Raw genomic sequence first — 20,570 nt, 5'->3', positions numbered from 1 at the left:
ATTTCTTGAACAACACACTTGACTTGCGAAAATCTCCTATATTGGATTTTGTATAGGGCACAAAATGTGTAGAGGGAAAATACACAACGGTAATTGAGGGATTAGAACTGAGCTACACCAGTGAAACGGCATTATGCTTTTATCTGTGCATTACTGTGATACAAAGACACTGGTGTTAAGTGTGTACCAAAAGGTAAACAGACACTCATCTTCCATCCTCTAAAGAAGCTTACAGCAACATAATATAACAAGGCACACATTGGAGGGAAAGCTGTCACTTTGGAAAGCATACTAATCAACAACTAATGTGGTGAGAGCCTAGTTTCTCCCACACTCAGCAAACATCTAACCGCTATTTTTAAATGACAAATGGAAATTTCCAGAGTTGCGTCAGCTTTCAACAGACTTTATTTACCCCGCAAGGGTTAATAGAAAATCAGTAATGAATTAATTGAATAAACCATAACAAGTTTGTCCGGTAATTGGATGAACCCCCCATGCGGGCCTCATGTTCAAGTCTTTGAACCTTGCTACATCCCAGTCAGCCTCATGGGAAGACTGGCTCTCATTAGCAGTGGAGGATGCTGTCTTGGTCGGTCCTTACTGTCCACCACATACTGCTGCGGGCTGCCTAGCGCACTGCATCCAGTCAAAAGACACAGAAGAAGAAGAATACTGTCACTCATTACGCCGTTATCTGTTTCATCTGAGCGTATCCTACATTATGTACAAAACCAGCTGCATTCGGTATAATATACAACAGCGCAAAACTCCATATAGTGTGTCAGTTACAAGCCTGACAAGATTTTTCAATAGTTTCATGTGGCATTTGATGAAGTGTCTGTTACATCGACTTGCTCTCTAGCTTGGTCTTATCTCTCATTAATCCAGAACTCCAGTATCACACGCATGCACACTCTTGTTGCTGCCAACACCGGTGAGCTCCACAGGCCCTGTCAGCCACGCTGTGACACCGAACATGACAATGTCTGCAATTTGCTGGGTGCTGTCTGCCTGCCCCCGGCTCTGCCATTTGAAGCCTTGCCACCTGTGCCTCTGCAGCCTTAATTCAACAGCTGAACCAGTGAGAGCGCCTGTTAGGGGCCCAATCACCTTTTAAGTTAATTTTGGGGGCACCTGCAATCTGCAATAAGCATCAATTAAAGCTATGACCCGATCTATCAGCCCATGCCCTTCGGTGGCATCCCTCGCCCTTTAGCTTCATTAAAGCCTTTCATTTCGGGCCAGTGTATTTTGGTGCAGGTATTATTTATGGCATGTGCGTGTGTGCCAGGTAACACAGATGCTGTAGAGAGAACATTAAGAGAGAGAGAGAGAGAGAGCTCTTTGTTCGAGGTTCATCCAGACCCCACAGCTGGCAGCAGGAAGCGAGCAGAGCAGCCCACTCTCTGAATCCTGCCTCCTGTTAGTCTGTTGTTGACGACATGTGGCAGTGATATTATCCAAATTAACTGCATCCCCCATCGGTACCCAAGCCTTAGTTGGGTACTAATGGCCACCTTGCCTATTAATCTGAGTGGGAGTTGGACTTGGGGAGACGAGGAGAACAGGTGCAGGGATAGAGGGAGAGAGATATGGATAATATAGATTATTAATGAACTTTTGGATGGCTCTGGATCCACCCTGGGTCTGTTTGGGGCTCCATATGTTGCCTTGGACAGTTCAATCTGCAGCAGACCTCAGGTGGCTGGCTATGGTCTGACCCAGTGCAGCCGGACCTGGGCTACAGCACAACAAACATACACCAAGTGGCTAAAAGTAGGGTCCATGGGCCAAATTTTGCCCTCCACAAGAAACAGGCCCTCCAAATCCTGAATGACAACATATTCTATATTTGATTGGGTTAAGAAGATATTTTTAATATAAGGGTAAGCGTCTTGATTACCAACCTAAGAAGCTTGTTGCCACAATTCTACATAATCAGTGTGCAATATGATTGTTTTTGGCTCATGGCCAACTGCCTATGTTGGATTTCGACCCTTGTGGTTCACATGCCAAAAAGTTTGGGCTCCACTGAGCACAACAAACACACAAAGTTACTCCACCACTTATTTCCTTCCCTCACTACTTCAATGTAATGCAAAATGAGGCGGCATCAAAAAGATGTGTAAATTACATCTGGCTTCCAGGACACTATCTGGCTGCCAGAAAGCGTCCGTAAATATTTATTGCGGAACATCAGTGAAGTGTGTGAAGGTGCGGGTGTCTGCCAGAAAGAGTGTGTGCTCATGTGTGTATGCAGCTGTAGAGTACGCACACACACATCCAGCACTGGCATGGAGATGCTTCGTAATTCATCATTTCTTTTACTAAAGCATCTTCACTGGTGGCCTTTTTCAAGCCAGATACAAGCATACCCAATTTGTAATTAACTGCAGTTTGACAAGAGTTACAGGAAGTCTAATAATGAGGAGGGCGCCCAGTGTGTTGTGTGCAAGAAGCAGCAGATGAATACAGCGGGATAACACGTTATATCCACCAATTACTAGGATTGCTGCTCTCTAATGAACATACTAAAAATCACTACATTATTCTGCAGAATAGCATAGGTCAGTATTCAGTATGATATTATTCTCCAGATCTACTTTTCTCCACATTTACTGCCCTCACTCTTCAACCACACACAATGAAGGCCTACTAATGCTAATAATTTATTTCCTGCATCTCATAACTTCCTTATGGTAAACTAAACTGGACCAATTGACGCTACGCTAAGCTACTCGAATACACACAGCGATAGAACGTTAAATATATAGATGCAGTATTATGTACAGTCCACTGCCCATTGTGCATCTTGCACCATCTCCTTGCATTGTATGTGAGGTCCTGTCAGTATGCACTGTAGTGTGCACTGTCAGTACGATACTCTGTAAGGTTCATCTCTGCACCAGAATCACCACAAATGCCTGCACATATATTCTGTGTGTATAAAGTGATTAAATGATTCTGGTTAAGAATCTGGTTGAAATTGGACTGAGCAGTAATATAACTACTATTCAAAGCATAAAGTTATTTTACACACAGAAAACATCCCTTCCATGGGTAGATGATGAACACTATGAAGAGAAAATGGAAGGCTGATAAACTGCAAGTGTCCTACAATATTACAAAGGACTTAATGCTGAAATATCAGACAGTGGATGCAAAAGCTGCTTATTCCTCTGACCGTATTTTGAAGAGCCATCATAACTGCGTGCTTTTCGATATTATTGATTAAACTTGTTAACCTCTCTTCTAGTCGCTGTAGTGAGTTCCTCCCCTGAGAAGTGTTTTTAAATGCTTAATATTCTTTACCAAAAAAGTAGAGGACATAAGATCTCACCCTCTGACAGGGACCTATCTGTCACTGTTAGTTATTCTGCTGTGATGAGCTGTTTTGGAGCCGTTTGCCCCCTGGTCCTGGAAGCGACAGTGACTTGCATGAAGTCCTCTACCTGTCCCCTAGATGTTGTCCCTACCAAGTTTCTTAAACATAAAGTTTCACTGTTATGCTGACGACACACAGTTATATCTGCCTATAAAACCTAACGGCCTACTCACTCTTATAAACTGCCTCACAGATATAAAGTGCCGGATGTCACTGAATTTTCTACAACTAGATGAAACCAAATCAGAAATAGTCCTTTTTGTGAGGAACAGGTTAAGAGAGCTGTTCAATTTTGTTATTTTCAACTGAGGAATATTTAAAAGATCTTTTTTTTTTTTTTTTATCCATTAGTGATCAGGAAATCCATGTTTTTATCTGTTCTTGCTTAGGCTACTACAATTCTGTATTCTTGCGTCAGGCAAAAATCTCTCTCTTATCTCCAGTTTATACAAAATCATCAATTTTAGCATTTTACATTTGCTGCCTGTTAGTTTCAGAATTGATTTGGGCCTGGCACCAAACTCTATCACAGATCTTTTAACCACATATGAGCCTTAAGTCCTCAGGCAGGTTCCTATTTGCTGGTCCAAAGTCTAGGTGAAAACAAACCAGGGCTTCTAGACTTTGAACAACCTGCCAGAAGAGCTGAAGAGCTAGACTAAATCGGTATGAGATTTGACATCACTTCTTAAAACTCTTCTGATAGACTTACTTTTATGTAATGACCTATTATTAATTGTTTTTGACCCTCTTATGTGGTTCTTGCCTTCTTCATTTCTTACTGTTCTTTATAGTAGTAGTAAGTTGCTATATAAAGATTATTATTCTTATATAATGCTAAAGCAGACTGAAGTGTCATTGATAAAAGCAAATTCATTTAAGGAATGCCTCCATACCCACTGGCATCAGATTGTTTTTTTGAATGAGTCATATTAAAGTAATTATTGAGTAATTGTTTGAATTTGAATTTTGCTGTTCCTATTCATGTGATACATATTCTGCATGATTCAATCGTTGTATTACAAGTAACAATGGAAACAAACTCAAAAGCAAACTCAAACATATCATTTCCCAGTGTGTCTGCACTTGATATATGCACACCTCTTGTATTTCCAGCATGCACGACTCCAATTTCAACCGTTATACATTAATAACGTCATATTGACACATGCTGCACGATGTCTCCTAAGGACACATTCAAGGATTCCTGTGCTGTGGTAATCATATCTTTATAAGACCATGAATGTAAACACTCTCTATCTATCTGCTGAAAAGGTAGTTAAATAGCAGGAGAAGGAAATGGATATTGAGTGAGAAGACAGAGATACAGAGCGTGCAGCTGTGCGCTGTAAGGTGGCGGATGCTGACTGTGGGAATCTTTTGTGTGCGATAATACACGGCGAGAATGTATGTGAGACTGTGGACTGTTGGTGCGCTTTGAAAAGCGATGCTGTGACGACAGTGATCTGTGTTGCTTTTCCGTCGAATATATTTTCTGGCATCCTTTGTGTGTGCGTTTGTGTCTGTCTGTCTGTCTGTGTGTCTATCTGTCTCTGTGTGTGCGTGCGTGTGTGTGTGTGTGTGTGTGTGTGTGTGTGTGTGTGCGTGTGAGAGATTGTCTTTTAATGTTAGGAGTAGCGTTTGTCACGATAACCAAAATTCCAACACTGCTTAAATACCACAGCGAAAGCCTGAAATCAACATTGAATTTTAAAAACATTTAAGTATTTTTTTTACCAAATGTGTTCTGCAATTCCAATTTAGCATCGCCTCCAGAGGGCGTATACGTGAGGATGACGTGGATTGGAAGAGTTAAAAGAAGAAGAACATTGGCATAGACAGAGCCGCTGTCTGGCTCTTGACAGTGAACTGCAGCAGGCAGCGCAAAATTCAGTGGAGCCGAACAGCGGAAAACAGCATCAAACTGTCCACCATGTCTTGAACTGAATGCCAGTCCACCTAAAGTGTTTGATAAAACTGGCACCAGGAGCGAAACACAGAACTATTTCACTTACAGAGCCGACATAGACGGACACCCAATTGACATCAAAACTCCTGTGCAAAAGTTGCTGCAAAGCCACGTCAAGTGTTGTAACATCTTACTTGGAGGTTTTTCAGCATCACATGGCAGCATCACAGTAGTATCCAATGTTTAGATATTAAACCTAGTGGTGCTGAAGTCCAAAAATCTTGTTTCGTGACAACACTTGTTGCATATCAAAGTGTGGTACTCACAGGCATGGTCTGTCCACCGTGCAAGCTGTTGATGGCGGCCTGTGCTTCTGCGTGGCTGGAGAACTTGACAAAGGCGCAGCCTGTATACCCAGAAACACAGAGAAAGAGAGAGAGGGGGGGACAACATCAGGGAGATGGCCTTGAATATGGTGAAAAAAAAAAAAACCCACATTCATTACCATTGTTTTCATGTTATCTACTTTGTTAATATATTCTGCCATTTGTGTTTTCGGTGCATAACTCTGAATAAATCAGTCTAATTGTAGTGAAGGCATTAGCTGCATGGAACATCCTGTCCCTCGCCCATTTCTAATTCCACCCCCTCCACTCCGGAGCATGGAGCCAAGGCATTTACTATCCTGACTTGTTTGTGATTATTAATCTGTTTAATATTTACACATTGTGATTTGTGTGCAGTCACTCATAAAAGAGATTATGATGACAAAGGCATAGTATTATAATCTGCCTATCTAACCGAATCTTTGCTCGTGTATAATTTCAGATGGAGGGGGGCTTTGCTCAAGGGGCATTCAAATCATCTTAAATCTGTTGTGTAGTTAATGCACAAAAGGAAAAGTAAACATAAAAGTTGGCCGGAAGACAAGGGAACAGGCGTAGTGTGCTGGAGCTTCATTGAATTAACATTTCAAATGATATTAAAAAAATGATTCAAGAAGATAATTAAAATGCACAATATGTATTTTGGAAGGCCATACTCTTTTAGTATATGTATTCTGACCATGTGATTAAATAAGGTGCTGGTGTATAGATAAAGGAAGACGCAAAGCCACTATAACATAAAGAGAAAGTTAGTGAACCGAAATACAGTGGAAATGAAAAAGCGGTAATTTTCCAAATCCCATTAAATTAAACAGGAGCTATTTCTCTAAGCTTTATGGTCGTCATAGACTGCAAAAGGTATTCTGTTATGTCCTATTCTTATCCTTGCCTTCAGGTAGCTCATGTGTTAAGTCAAGAGATACCTAATTAACAAACTCCTGGATTAATTCTGCCCCTTTTTTATTAATCGAGCAGGACCAGTGTCTGAGAACCAGACAGGCTTTTCCTGAGTCCCGACCCCGGCTCCTTGAGAGCTGCTGATACCCATTTAAAAAGCTTTCAACAAGCCAATTAGATTTGTTCATATACATTTATTCATCATCTATTCCCGCAGGAGTCAAGATGATTCATTTAAATTACAATCGCTGATAGGTAGACTCAGGAGATGTTCTGGGCCACGCAGCGGCCCGTTCACTGCAACATCTCAGGAGTCAGTTTTGCTTCCCAGACACACAAATGAATCATTTCCTGGCAAAATCAAAAAGATGGAACCAAAGGACATGCAGTAAGTGCACAATCAATGGAGGACAATTTCCACCTTTACCTCAGACTTTTCATCCCCTTTCCATCAGCACAATAAATGCTATGCGGTTACAACTGATAAAGTTTTCTGTGTGGAAATGGTGTGAGTAATAAAGGCCATGTGTTTTCTGTATGGTCCAAATGCCCTCAAAGCAGGAAAGAACTACAGAGGGCAAGCAGATAAGTCAAAAAGGCCTTTGATTCCGTCACAGCACCCTAGCACACTTTAACTTCTCTGGGACGCCCCTCCGGGTGGAAGCAGGAAAGGTCTCCATTCGTCCAACTGAAATGAGACAGCCTGCTGTGTGCCATTTGACTGCAAGTCTGTCTTTGAAGGAACAAAAGCGTTTAACCTTTGTAGTTGAAATAATAAGGGACAGTTTGTTCTAGCATTCAAAGGCCTGTGGTTTTGTAGGGCAAGATAGCTTGCTGGTGGTTCCCTCACCAACAGTCACCTAACAAGGCTGCCGACATTGTGCCAGGGTCTCAGTGCCCCCGGCCGCTCAGACCAACCAGAGAGACGCTCAAAATTGCGGTGGCATGCGCCATTTATGGGAAAGTCATGTCAAACACACAGGGTCCTCAAATTTTCCCACCGAAACAAGACAGAGTCGTGTTGCCTTGCTTTTCCTGACCTAGAAAATAAAAAAAGTTCAGGGACACAGAGCACGACATCTCAAAAGAATTGGAAGTGCTACAGCCTCATAAATTATAGTGCACATTTGAGTTTTTTGAATTTGATGGTTGAGAATGAGTTGGGGAAAAAAGGAAAAGAGAAAAAAAAAGAGAAGAGATTGCATTGCTTTCAAGCGAGAGGTTCTGCACCGCCTTTTGAATTCCCGGGGAAATAATATGTATGCATGAATTCCATCCCGCTGGATGGGTGACATTTATAACACAACTTAATTATAGACCTAAAAGCCATCTCTCTATTATTCCTGACAATTCGGGGCTCTATTCAACTCTGGCAGCAAGTGTTGCACTTTGAAAGTACTTTGAGGAGTAGCGCCATAGAGAGATGGATGTTAAACTTCTCGGCCTTTTTATTGGGTGAAGAGGGGTGCTGAAAAGCCTCCGAGTAGCATAAATTTACATCAACAGGGGACAAAGGCTCCATCATGGAACAGATAGCACTGTCAATTTCAAGGTCTGTCTCATTCAAATTACGGGAACCTCGTCCCGAGCGTGGCGGCTGGCAAAATAATTTGCCGTAACGTCTCCGTAATGATTGCGTGGGACTGTTGCACAGTGAGTGATAGGACCAACCACCTGAATATGAGACCTTTGTCTGGTGGTACCATACAGCCCATGAGCATGGTTGACATTACTCTACAGTTTTCCTTTTCACAGCGGAGAGACTGAGAGAAAGAGAATGATCAAGCCAGTGAGACAAATATCAACACGGCGAATGTATGGCTGGCGATGAGAGGAGAGGAGAGAGAAAAAGAGCGGAGGCGGGGGCGGGGGAGGGGGGGGGGGGGGGGGCGTGGGTGAAAAGGAGTGAAGGAGCGAACGAGGGAGAAAACTAGCTCCTGTCTGACACAGCAACACCGGCCTTATTTCATTTTATGTGCTGTCAATCAGCGTGAGGCATCTGAGCAGACAGGAAGAGAGGGAGCCAGAAGGGGAGGGAGGGAGAGACGGGGAGAGAGAGAGTGAAAGAGAGGAAACAAGCTAAGGAGGAAGGCAGAAAGAAAGGTAGCGGGCCGGTGGGGCGACGCAGAGCAATAGACCCGGGATTAACAGTGAGAGGAACAGATGTAGACACAGATAGGCACGTGGCTCAATATAGCCAGCCTTTCTCTTTGATGTACTCAGAAGGCGCGCACATTATCAGCCCCCCTCCTCCCTTACCTTCCCACACATCCCTTTCACACATTCAGACACTTCATATAGGAGAATAAATCACAGTGAATGGAGAGAATGAGAGAGCCTCGGCTTCCCAGCAATATCATTGGCGTTATCGCTCGAAATAGCGTTGGCTTTGAGACAGGGACCCATCAAAGGATGATGGGAGAGCCTCTCGCGCGCTCAGAACAATCCCCCCTGAATCACACATTCACGGCCATCTTTAATTTGACCATGCTCTAGTAACTAAATAGCGCATAAGCCGCAGACGTGAATGCATGAGCTGCTCCTGAATGCGGGCAGATCTACAGCGGCAGTGAGTGACAGCGGCGAAGCCCAGAGCTCGGCTGCTTTATTTACAGTAGGACATTATCGTCCAATGGCGTCTCTGGGGAGGGATGACGGGAATGTGGGAAACAAACATGATTACACCCCTCCGCCTTTCTGATAACAGGAGGAGGAGGAGGAGGAGGAGGAGAGGGGTGAGGAGAAGGAGGAGGTGTTTGCGATGTATTTGTTGAGTACGAGCCCAGGGAGAGAGAGAGAGAGAGAGTGATGAAGAGACAACATAAGAAGAGCCGGAGGAGGAGAAGAGAAAAGAGAGAAGAGAAAGAAGCGGAGTGCGAATGAAAAGGAGAGAATGAAAAGATATAGAAAGTAGTGAGAAGAGAAAGGTGGGAGGAGGGAGGTGTGAGCGCACAGTGTCAAAGAGGTATGAAAGAGATGCGAGCGAGACACATAAGAAGGTGGTAAAAAAAAAAAACACAGGATAGCTGAAGAGAGAGGATGAGTTATTCAGAAGAGCGGAGTGGATCACGGAAGAGTATAAAAAGATGGGGGGGGGGGAGAGGAAGAAGATGTCAACGAGTGCACGGCAGGTGAAGCAAGGCACTAGAAATGTAAAGAACCGAAAGAGAGAGAGAGTGAGAGAGTACAGTAACAGACAGAGAGAGGGGGTTGAGAGGAGGAGACAGGGAAAAAAAGAGTGGGAGGTGTGTGGGCTCTGACCCTTACTGGCCCCATCAGGCCCTCGCAGGACGGTGCACTCCTCGATCTGGCCGAAGGTCTCGAACAGCCGCCGGACGTCTTCCTCGCTCTGCTGCTTGCCGAGCATCCCCACAAACAGCTTCCTGTCTTCTGGAGAGAAACCGGGGGAAGGAGGAGAGGAAAGGGGGGGGAGGGAGGAGGTGGAGGGAGGGAGGGAGGGGGTGGGGGGGAGGGGGTGGAAGAGAGGAGAGAACAGAGACAAATGCTACAGCTGATGGCACCGTTCTGCTGAGCTGTGAGGAACTTGTGCAAACTCAACCCCCCCCCCCCCTTTTTATCAGCAGTCTGCTGTGTGGAGCCTACGCTGTTGCTGCTGCTGTTGTTGTTATTGTTGTTGTTGTTGTTGTTGTTGATCTTGCTGTTGCTCTTGTTGTGTGGTGTCCCCCCCCCCCCCCCCCCCTTACCCCTCCCGCTATGAGGGAGATATATTCCTGTTTCCAGTGAGCTATTCTAGTCGGGCTGCCAAGGTGATGTTTGATACAGATGTTGTTTGGAGCGCTGTGGGTGTCAGGTAGAGGTAGAAAGAGAACGGAAATATTTTGCTCAGGTAGAGCTACCGTTAGATCCTAGGGAGGCAAGAGTCACCGAGTTGAAAGAGAACATGGAGCAAGAACATGGTTTTACATTCGCTCATCAACAAAGGAGCAGGAGTCACAATAAGCAAGAGCATACTCGGTGTCAAAAGTGCTGCCCCCTGAGCCGTGCATTACATCCGCAGGATTTCAGAAGGGCTACTCCCAATTGCAGCATATACTAACCAATCGTTCTCTTATTTTTAGTTCAGTGTAACACAAAACATCCAATAAAATAGCATATGCCGTATTCGGTTTATTAGTAAACTGAAAAAAACAGTGAGACAAAAAGTTGCAAAACTAATTATCTTAGCTATAGTCCATACCAGTGTGTCATTATACTCTCTACATTCATAACATTTTCTCCTTTCCATTGACCATAAGATTTATGTTTGAGGCTATTTGCTGTATCACTTTGGACACACTGTTCCAAGCAATCACATTCCTTCAGTAAGGCTACATCTGGAAACTTTTACTCAAGTCAGAGAAAAAACTGTGGAGAATTAGTCTAGCAAAATTGGAAAAAAAGTCATCTTGTTTTGTGCATGCCCCAAAATTGCCCCCCAGAATTAATAGATGAGAAATTTTGGAGTAGACCTTGCAAATAAGTTGGTGGGTAATTATCAGCCCAAGGTTTGGGGGTGGTTCATTTTTAACTCCTAGCAACAAATAAAAAATCAACATTGAGCGTTATTCATTGTACTATTTTGTACACTCTGTGCATATTGCTATTTAGGCTGAATAGAAGTTAAGGGGTAAATAAGGTGTTTACTGCCCCCATAGCACAAAATAACCATAATATATATAATAATCTGCGGGGGTTGATAGGTTTGTTGTTCAATACCAATGACTCAATGGTTACTTTGCCAGGTGCTGAGATTTCTGGCTTTCAAATCTCCCTTTCCAGCTCGTACTCTGCCCCCCCTCCGCCCCCCACCTACTCCCCACCTATTCCTTTCTCCAGGCATTTTCAATTGCTCAGTGATGGAGGATGGTGCTACAAACAAGCGTTGCAAAACATTTCAGCTGTGAAGGCTAAAAGGCCTCGTTCTCAAGCTCAAAAAGCAAATGACAAAGCAGTATTATTATTACAGTAGTTTGCACTGTGATACGGCGTATCACCTCTTGACTAGACATTTCTGTTGGATCTGTGCTTTAATTAGCTAGCTTACTAACCTCTATAGTGAAAAATTTACTTCATCGTTTGTGTCAACAACAGCCTAATGTAGCTCAAAAGGACGGGAGGGGTGAGATGCTTGGGGGGTGGGGGGCTGTGCCAGAGACTTGTGTACTATGAGACAACTTCTGCCGATGCTGGTGCAGTTCCTACTGATAGAGATCATAGATTACTTTATACCCTTTAGTCATACAGTGAATTAAGTTAAGCTGGCTTGAAGCAAACTAAACTAAACTAAAGGCACGAATAGAAGATGCTGGGAATAATGGAAATACAGGCTATATTCTAACTGTCAAATTGTCAATGATCCGTTTTCTTCTAACACTGTCTGTCCTCAGTCTGTGAGGGGGCGGTCAAGGAAAAGTTGCAAGTGAGAAAGCAGGCCACAGTTTTCATTCAATCCAAATGTAGGCTGAATCTAGTGAGATTCAACGTCTGGGCTGAAGTTTCCCTTGAGTGCTGACTAGGGGTCAGCCTGCCCGCTGCTTTTCCTAACCAATAACCAATTGCAGGGAAATCTGGAAAGTTGCCCCCCTATCAACATTGAAGGGCGACTTCACCCTATACCGATCTTTTCACTGGGCAGGTACTGTATGTCATGGCTGCTCCCTGAGCTCCAGAGGGGGGCACTGTGGCCTAGACGTATGGGCTCTATACCACTAAACTTTGGCCAGTCAGGATGCTGGATTTCTCTAATTAATCTTCCCGGTGCCCTGGCATTAGACAGAGCATTCATCTTCTTTACATCTTTTACATTATGCATCCCCTATTCCACTGTGTTGTGGAATGAAATGGCTACTAGCAAGAACCCATCGCCAGAACTGATGGAAAGTGGCAGGAAGAGGAAGAGGAGTTTATTGGAAATGACACTGTTGATCTTCAGCGTGAGTCATTTGACTGTGGCGGGGAGCGGGCGAGGAGCGAGGAGGAACGGAGGGCGAGAGCATCACCTGGGCCTCGACAGATGTGACGCCTCCTGTACCTGCCAGGCCCCATTAGACGCAGCTGTTCTAAAAATAAAGCGCCAGGGCTTCCTTTTTTGCAGCAGGGAGATCGGATCCTGTTCCATTCCTGTAAAGTTCAAATGAGACACGTGCCTGCTACCCGCTTGGCCACACAAATGAGCACCTGCATAATCAATAAGGCCACGCTGCCTTGCGCTCTACTGCTGCTGCTGTAGCGGCGGTGTCAGGCCTTCATCTGGAAGTGAAAAGCGCCACCCCCCCCCCACCCCCCCCCCCCCTCACCCACACCACCACCACCACCACCCCCACCCCACCTCACTGCTCCATGCCCCTGTAGTCACGCCTCACGCGGCAGGATTTCTCAAACCCGCCAGCCGAGCCCGGTACTACTGCTCATTACTGCTCCTCTGCCCTTGGAGCACCGGGCCTGGAGGTGAGCGAGAACCCCGAGGAGCGTGGCACGGAGACAGCCACATATACTGGGAGACTGGGGTTCGGTGGAGACAGACAGCAGGACAGACATAGAGCTGGATATCGGGCATCAGCTGGGGAACTGCGTAGCCGTAAACTCGGCCCTGAACAGGTGTTAGCGGGAAATGTGCCTGACCCCTGCCCATGGCAGCAGAGGTGAGACATGAAGTGAGACTGCAACATGTCCAGAACACACCTGACTTCGCTTTGATTGTCCCTCCATCTTTTCCGATTTTCACTGAGGTGTCACTGTTACAACTTTAATGGGGAGAGTGCACTTTTACAGGCCTCCTGCGGCGTGTTAATGTTTTGGGACAAAAGTCTCATCTCGGTCCTGGCCCGAGGAGATCTAATGGCGGCTTTACAAGGCTAATTAACAAGCCATGAGCGAGGTAATGAACTTTCCAAATGTGCTGGCAAACGCAAAAATAAATTACACCCTGGTGAAGGCGTTAAAGGAAGTGTGAGTGTACTTCGGAGCCTTCCTCTGGGAAGGCCACAGTGAGAAAATGAATTTGGAGCTGCTATCTTTTCATTGCCTGACCTGAGAGTCTCTCTCAGCCGGCCCGCTGCATGCCCTGGCCAGAGTATAGATCGCTATTAATTAGTCCACTTTGCACCTGTCTCCAAAGCAGCTCTTATTGGATTTTGCGAGTTCCCTCTCATCTCCTATGGCCGCTTGCGAGCTTTAAATCGGCATTTTTATGAATATGAATAAATATCTTCTAATGCGCCCTCTGCACAAGGAGATGTCTCCATGACTCCAAAGAGTTCTCCATTAAAAGTGGAGAGAGGAGGAAAAATCAATGACTACTGTGTTAAAGTATAATCATGTATATGCATTAACAGAGGTGAGGTACTTTTCTATGGAACTGACTTAGGATATAGTGGTATGACAAAACTGTTTGAGCTGACTGTTCGACCTCTTTGTACTTATCTCTCATTGAGAGGGGCTCATCTTATCCCTTTAACAGAGCTGAGCCATACAGCTGGAGAACAGTTGAGCTCTACAGTGCTACTCTGCTCTACTCTGAAGAGACCTTTGTAATCGGCACTTTCAAACCTTGCCACTACTTTACAATAATGGTGTGTGTGTGTGTGTGGGGTGTGTGTGTGTGTGTGTGTGTGTGTGTGTGTGTGTGCGTCTGTGTATGTAGTTAGCCAGCCAAGCATCATTTAGACCAAGGGTTCCCAACCCCCGGGCCACGGAGGTGCTACTTCCGGGCCGTGGAATGGCTGCAGAATTATAATTTTCTTTATCATAAAAAAAAATAATTCAAAAAGTGTTTAATTTTCACACCTACACCAGTCATGTTATTTCATCCAAAACATCAAAAAATCGAAATTAGTTTCTTTGACTGGCGGCAGCCCTGTGATCAGCGGAGTTTTGAATGAGTGGGCCTCAGCAAACCTCCATGGACCGTTTCTTTGCGGGCTGTTCAGGTAAAAGAGATGGTGATGCACAACCGGAAAATGTTACCAAAAAGAAAAGCAAACAAACGTCGCTGCAACAAGGGCTTCATATCTCGTTGCTCACCGAATTGCCAAAGCTAAAAAGCCCTTTACAATCGGAGAGGAATTAATTCTGTCCGCTGCAAAAGACATCTGCCGTGAACTTTTGGGGGAAAAAGCAGCTAGCATGGTAGGAAATTACTGCCACTAAGAACAGACTTAGAAGCAGACTCGATGTGAGGAATACCCTGCGCGTCTCATTGTCAACCATCACGCCCCGGTATGATGTTCTTGTGGCCGGCAAGCAAGCGAATATCAGTAAGTTGATGCTCATTAATATTTGTAAAGCTAGCTTGATCTCTACATTTACTTTTAGAAATGATAGGCTGAAATCACTGCATGAGTTGCGTATTGAAGTAATGTCTTTAGTGACGAAGAAATGTCTAATTCTGAAGCGGTCTGACTGTTGAAATAGGCTGTTATTTACATAAAATTAGCCTTTGTTGCTACCCGCTGGTGAGTAAATATATGCAACTAAAACCATTGTAAATTAACCATTGTAAAACAATAATAATAGCCTAATAATAGCCTACTTTTTAAAATGCACTTTTTTTTTTTGCTACGATGCATATTAAAATTGACCACCGGTCCGCGATTGTTTTTTTTATGTATGTGCCGGTCCACAATAAAGGTTGGGAACCCCTGATTTAGACAACTCTTTTTGTATCCTCAAACACCCTTAACTGATCCATGAACCTGTAGAATATTTAAATCTTATGTATTAGAATTTCATTAGCAGTCAACATAAACTATTAAAAAATGCTAGGGTGTATACGCATGCTTTCATATTGCTTGTGTCTATAATCCTGTGAAACAAGCAAACTGTTTGTGTGTGTATACTGTATATAGTACGTGAAGTTTAGCATCTTTTTCAGGCCCCAGCTACTGCACACACACTTCCTCTCACAGACACAGCATCCACTCATCTCTTTTTTTTGTTTCTCCCCAGCGCCTCATCTCCTGACTGAAGGTGGGAGTAATTGTGTGGAAAATGGCTCCGTGTCAGTCTCCAGCCATGTCCAAACCGAGGTGGCATGTGGACAGCCCCGTTTTATGAATGCAAATAAAAAAAGGAGATCAAAAAAGTTATCAAAACACTACTGACATCTGACAATTGCTTGTCTCAGGAAGCCTTTTCATTTCAGCGCCCGGTATATTAAAAATTAATGGATTTTGCACAGACGCCATATGCTGTCAAGATTGATGCTTCTCTCTCTGGAATAAAGTGCTACTTGTGTTGTAGGCTGCAGTATATGCGTATAGATTGTGCTTTTCTTCTCCTCTCTGTCTCCTTTTGTCTCTCTATCTCTCTCTGTATCTCTCTCTCTACCCATTTTTTGTCTTTTTCCCTGTCATCCCTCCCCCTACTCTCTCTCCCGAGGCAAAGAATGAGTTTCTGTGAAGTCTACTTCGCAAAAGTTTCTGCTTTTGTTTGCCAATAATGGGAATATTCTCTTTAAAGAATTACTCTCATGCTCCTGTGTTGGTGGTAAATATGTTTTTTCTTTCTTTTTTATGATTCTATCACTTACGGCCTGCTGGCAGTGGTGGGGGAAGCTTGGTAGTAGTAAGTGTTCAGAAAGCACGGACAGCTGCATCCAACGATAAAAGATCCCTGCTTGGCCGCTGGGTGCATTTCAAATGCAGAGTAATGTTCCAGGCAGCACAACAGAGGAGTTCTGCTGCTGATGGACTCATTAGAAAAGCCTGACGCTGGTACGATGCTGCCTGGGAGGCCCGCCACCAGACACATTCACACACACACACACACACACACATATACACTGAGCGCACAGAATGTTAGGAACGGCTTCCTAATATTGAGTTGCGCTCTGTTTTCCACAGACTACGTCTCAGTTGTCTCAAGGCTATACAGGTCCCTTTTTATTCTGCTTCCTCCTCTTTCTTTGCATCCCCCCTTTGTGACTGATAAGAGGTGAAATCAATAGAGATCATAGTTTTCAGCTGGATTCACATGATCAGTTTGTCATTGAAACAGGTGTTGTATTTCAGGCGTTCAGTCAATAATGGAATTAAAAGGTACCATCTGCTTTCTGAGTAGTTTTTAGATATTGAGCGACAGAAGTTTACACATCATACAGAGCAAAACAAGTTTTTTTCTAAATTCCTGAAAAAGTCACTTTTTGGGCATATGTGATTTTTATCCACGGCAGCACTAATCTTTTTTATCTAGCAGTTTTTAGCTATTTATACAAAAAAAAATCAAAAATCTTATCAGAGGACAATGAAGACCTGTTGGGCTACACTACACTGTATGAATGACTCATTTTCTTTTATTTAGTTTATAATCTCCAGGTCACAACATGCACATGGCCTTAGTTGGTCTCATTTCCATTCCCCAACTCACTACAGGGTGTAATTCAACCCATACAAGCCTTGCCTTACCACCAGCATTGCCTCCACTATATAGGCCTAAATTCTGCCCCAATCCTACTAGCACCAGCTCCATTGATATATGCAGACACGCGGGACTAGGAAAAAGAAATAAATAATATAAAACCAGGGGAAAACAAAACATACTTGCGGGTTCCCCACAGATTTCAATCCAAACCACATACCAAATAGACTGAGCATGAATCAAATGTGAATATCCATTTTGTATTTTTGTTAAGCAGTTGGGATGTTAGCTTTGCCAATTTTACATATTTGGCTGTCTCTGTTGTGAAATGATAAGAATTAACAACTTTGTAAAGCTGCATGTTAAAAGAGTGGCAGCATTGCTAATGAGTCAGCTGTATTGTAAAACTATCCAGTTGACCTCTCTATCTATTCAAGGGTATTACCCACAAGCCAGCCCTACCTCTGTACCACACCAGCATTACTTCTATACTACTTAACAAGGCCCCATTTTACTAACAACCGCTCTATAGATTCCACCCAGCTACCAGCTCCACATGCCATAAGAGAACTAATAGCCCCCATCCCTATGAGAATGCCGATGAAGACAGATTGGTGCCTAGTCCTGCTCCTGCACACAAAAACCTTTCTGCTGCTGGTCCCAATCTGATGTATGCCAGTGGATTATCCAGAATAGTGAGGTGGTAAATGGAATAATCAGAGGGGAACGAACATTCAAATTGTCAGTGTATCAGGCACGATGAGAGGATACAGGCTTCCTGTTTGTAAATGCATTACTCATACCGCTAGAGCTGTCACTTCCATTTACCCAGGGGAGTGGGAGGGGAGCTTTAAACCTTCTGGTATGCACGATCAAAAAACAACACGCAACAATGGAAGAAACTTTATGAGAAATTGCCTGTTCTAATTTCTGTCCAAATATTTTACCTCCTCCTCTGTTTTTTTCTCCATCTGACCAAACATGGTCAGATGTTCTTTGATGGCTAAGTCCAATCACGGAGCTCTGCAACGAAGCAATTTAAGTAAACGCCTTGCAAACCTTAAATTATTGCCCTGCCATCCTCACCCTTGCAAATTCCTGCATTCTTTTGTCTGTCCGCGTGCCTGCATGTCTCTGTGTGCGTCGGTGTGTCTCTCAGCACATGCATAACCCACCGCTGCCGGGGTTCTTCTTGACTTTTCAGAGTTTTGCATGATCGTGTCCAGAGGCAGAGAGGGCTCTTTTGGCTTCATTTGCATGTAAAGTGGAGCGCGCTCCTCTGTGGGCGTGAGGTGCCTCCAGACAGCCCCTCCCCTGTGGCCTGCCAGACTGCGCCAGCCAGCAGCCCTCACTCTACCCTACCTGCTGGGGTGGGGCATGACAGCACAGCGCGCAACATCTTGAGGTCCTGTCAATCTCTCACCTCCCCGACTGGGGTCAACCTTCTGAAGAGCGGCGAGTTGGCAAGGACAAACACGGCCCATACACAATGACTCCCCTCCCTCAGCCAGACAGACAAAGAGCACGGGCTGGACAGAGACACTTGGCCAAGATATTAAAAACACTCACACAGGGCTGCTGACTATCAAATATGGGGACTGTAATGCTCCTGGCACTGTATAAATATCCAGTAAAACAAAAGTATGGAGAGCTAATAAACAAGTAGGGCAAGGAGACGGTGTAGATAAATGCAGTGAGAGTGGCACTTTGTGAAAAAGTCGATGTTGATGGAGGTTGCTGGGCATTTCGGGGGAGTGTTGAGACCATCTTATCAGAGTTAATAAAAGGAGAGGGTGTTGCTGGCTGACCCATCATCTCTCTTCTCATCAGTGTGGTCTCCAGTCTCACTGCAGTGGCTAGAGGAGTGGGACCCGGCTCCAAGATTGTGTTTAGATAATGGCCATCTCCAATCATAGATAATCTGGCCCCATCTTTTCTTCGCAGACACAGCGGCAGACAAGGTCAGGGGGAAAAAGATTCCTGGCGGGGCGAGGAGGAGATAGGGACAGGGCGGCTCTGAGATGATTTACTGCTGAGATTCACTCAGCTGCCTCCATCACCCTCCGTTAACTTTCTCATCCTGTCGTCTCTTCCCCTCTCGCTCTTTTCGTCTTCCATCTCTCGCTCTCTCCATCCCTCCATGGGCCCTAATACTGAATCCCCACCTCTCTCTCTATCACTCGCTTCATCTCTCCCCTTGCTCTGCAGTACGGATAAGAGAAAGTAAGAGAAGGAGAAAGAGAGACAGAGAGGGGGGGGGGAGAGACGTCCACTTCCCCTCATTTCTGCCCCGTTTGGATTGAGGCAAATTGCTTGGGTTTCAAGTGGAGATATGAGGCGCTCTCTATTCAAGCACTGTCCACAGAGCGACTAGGCAGAAGACCCATGCCTCGATTGTCTCTCCATATCTCTGAACTGGAATCATGGCTTGATAGAATTGGGCAGAGAAAAAAAAATGTGGTGTTAAGCACATCAGATAAATGTGGACTTTGTGGGGACGAGGTCGGCTGACTCAAGGAACAGAAATAGATTTAAAGGCTGTAAAGCTCTCCTCCCATGTTCCATTCTTTTTGATAATCCAAAAAAATAAAATAAAAAAAAAATAAGACATGAGTCATTCTAATAGACAGCCAGAGAATTAGCTCCGTGATCCACAATGGCAGCCGAGCGGCAGGATTATGCGGCGCCTGGCCCCCCTAGTCATTTTCTGAGCTCTGGTTTTACTTCTCCTCCTGACACTTCCATATCCCCGGAGAGAGGACGTCTCTCAGGGAAGGCAGGAGCAAAGGGGGGGCTGCCGGAGCCTCCAAACCGACTAATGGCTCCTAATGCCTGCAGAGGCACGTAATCGAGACCCCTTCGCAACTTCCCATGACAGATAATTGCTGATGTCTTGGTAGTGATAAATGTGACTCCATTCCAGAGGTGCAAATGTCCCGGTTCAGCCCTGGGTTTCAGCATAGCCAATCTAGAGGCCCCGCTGGGAAACGGTGTACCTGACTGGCCCTCAGCCTTCCAGAGATGAATCCCTCGCCGCTCTCTCTCCTCTAGTCGGCCTTAGCTGGGCTGTCTATTTTCCTTTAACCACAGGCCTTCATAGTAAATCTCATTTCATTGTCAGCCGCGACTGTGGTTTACTTCCCTGGCCTGTCTGCTGACTTCCTGTTGCCATTAACGCTCAATATCTCTGTTGGGGCCTGTCTGCTCGGTCTTATTTCATTCTGCGCCGTGTCCTACCCTGTCCTCCCCTATAGAAAGTTCTTCTGACAGACTAGCAGGGGCTGTGCCGGCCCTCTGTATTTCATTCACACTGCCTGTTCCTCTCCCTTCTCTCTCCGCTGAAGAAAGAGTAGTAATTGATATCGGGACCCATCCATCCTCCCCTCTTAAGCCCAGAGATCCAATTTATCTTGGTGAGAATGCCGATTGGCTCTCACCCAGGCCTTGTCGGTCAGACTTTGCCTGTTTTTAGATGGCCGTTAATTAAAGTGACGCCATGACAAAAATAAGATCTAAACGGGGGTGTGTGTGGCAATAGAAATGGGCCATCTGATTCACACTCGACCACGTAAATCAGTGAAGTGGCTCAGTCTAATCTGGCCCAGGCAGTGTAAATCACCACACTGAAATACAG

At 44.8% G+C, this 20,570-nt stretch overlaps 1 protein-coding gene across 17 annotated transcripts in view; it reads right to left on the bottom strand.

Annotated features, from left to right (window-relative positions):
* celf6 (CUGBP Elav-like family member 6) overlaps window positions 1–20,570 on the bottom strand; it is a 131,051-nt gene that overhangs the window by 18,445 nt on the left and 92,036 nt on the right. For 10 of the 17 annotated variants that reach the window (XM_071894317.2, XM_071894319.2, XM_071894320.2 and 7 more), the window contains exons 4-5: window positions 9,842–9,970; window positions 5,624–5,703 (exon numbers count right to left, since the gene is read on the bottom strand). In XM_071894317.2, the coding sequence (XP_071750418.1) occupies window positions 5,624–5,703; window positions 9,842–9,970 (209 nt within the window). Of the gene's footprint in view, window positions 1–5,623; window positions 5,704–9,841; window positions 9,971–20,247; window positions 20,251–20,570 lie in introns of all 17 variants that reach the window. The other 7 variants (XM_071894322.2, XM_071894309.2, XM_071894318.2 and 4 more) reach the window with 2 other exon arrangements.

The sequence above is a fragment of the Centroberyx gerrardi genome, chromosome 1 (genome assembly GCF_048128805.1).
Source record: "Centroberyx gerrardi isolate f3 chromosome 1, fCenGer3.hap1.cur.20231027, whole genome shotgun sequence".
Taxonomy (NCBI): Eukaryota; Metazoa; Chordata; class Actinopteri; order Beryciformes; family Berycidae; genus Centroberyx; species Centroberyx gerrardi.
This window is presented reverse-complemented; position numbering and strand designations above follow the sequence as displayed.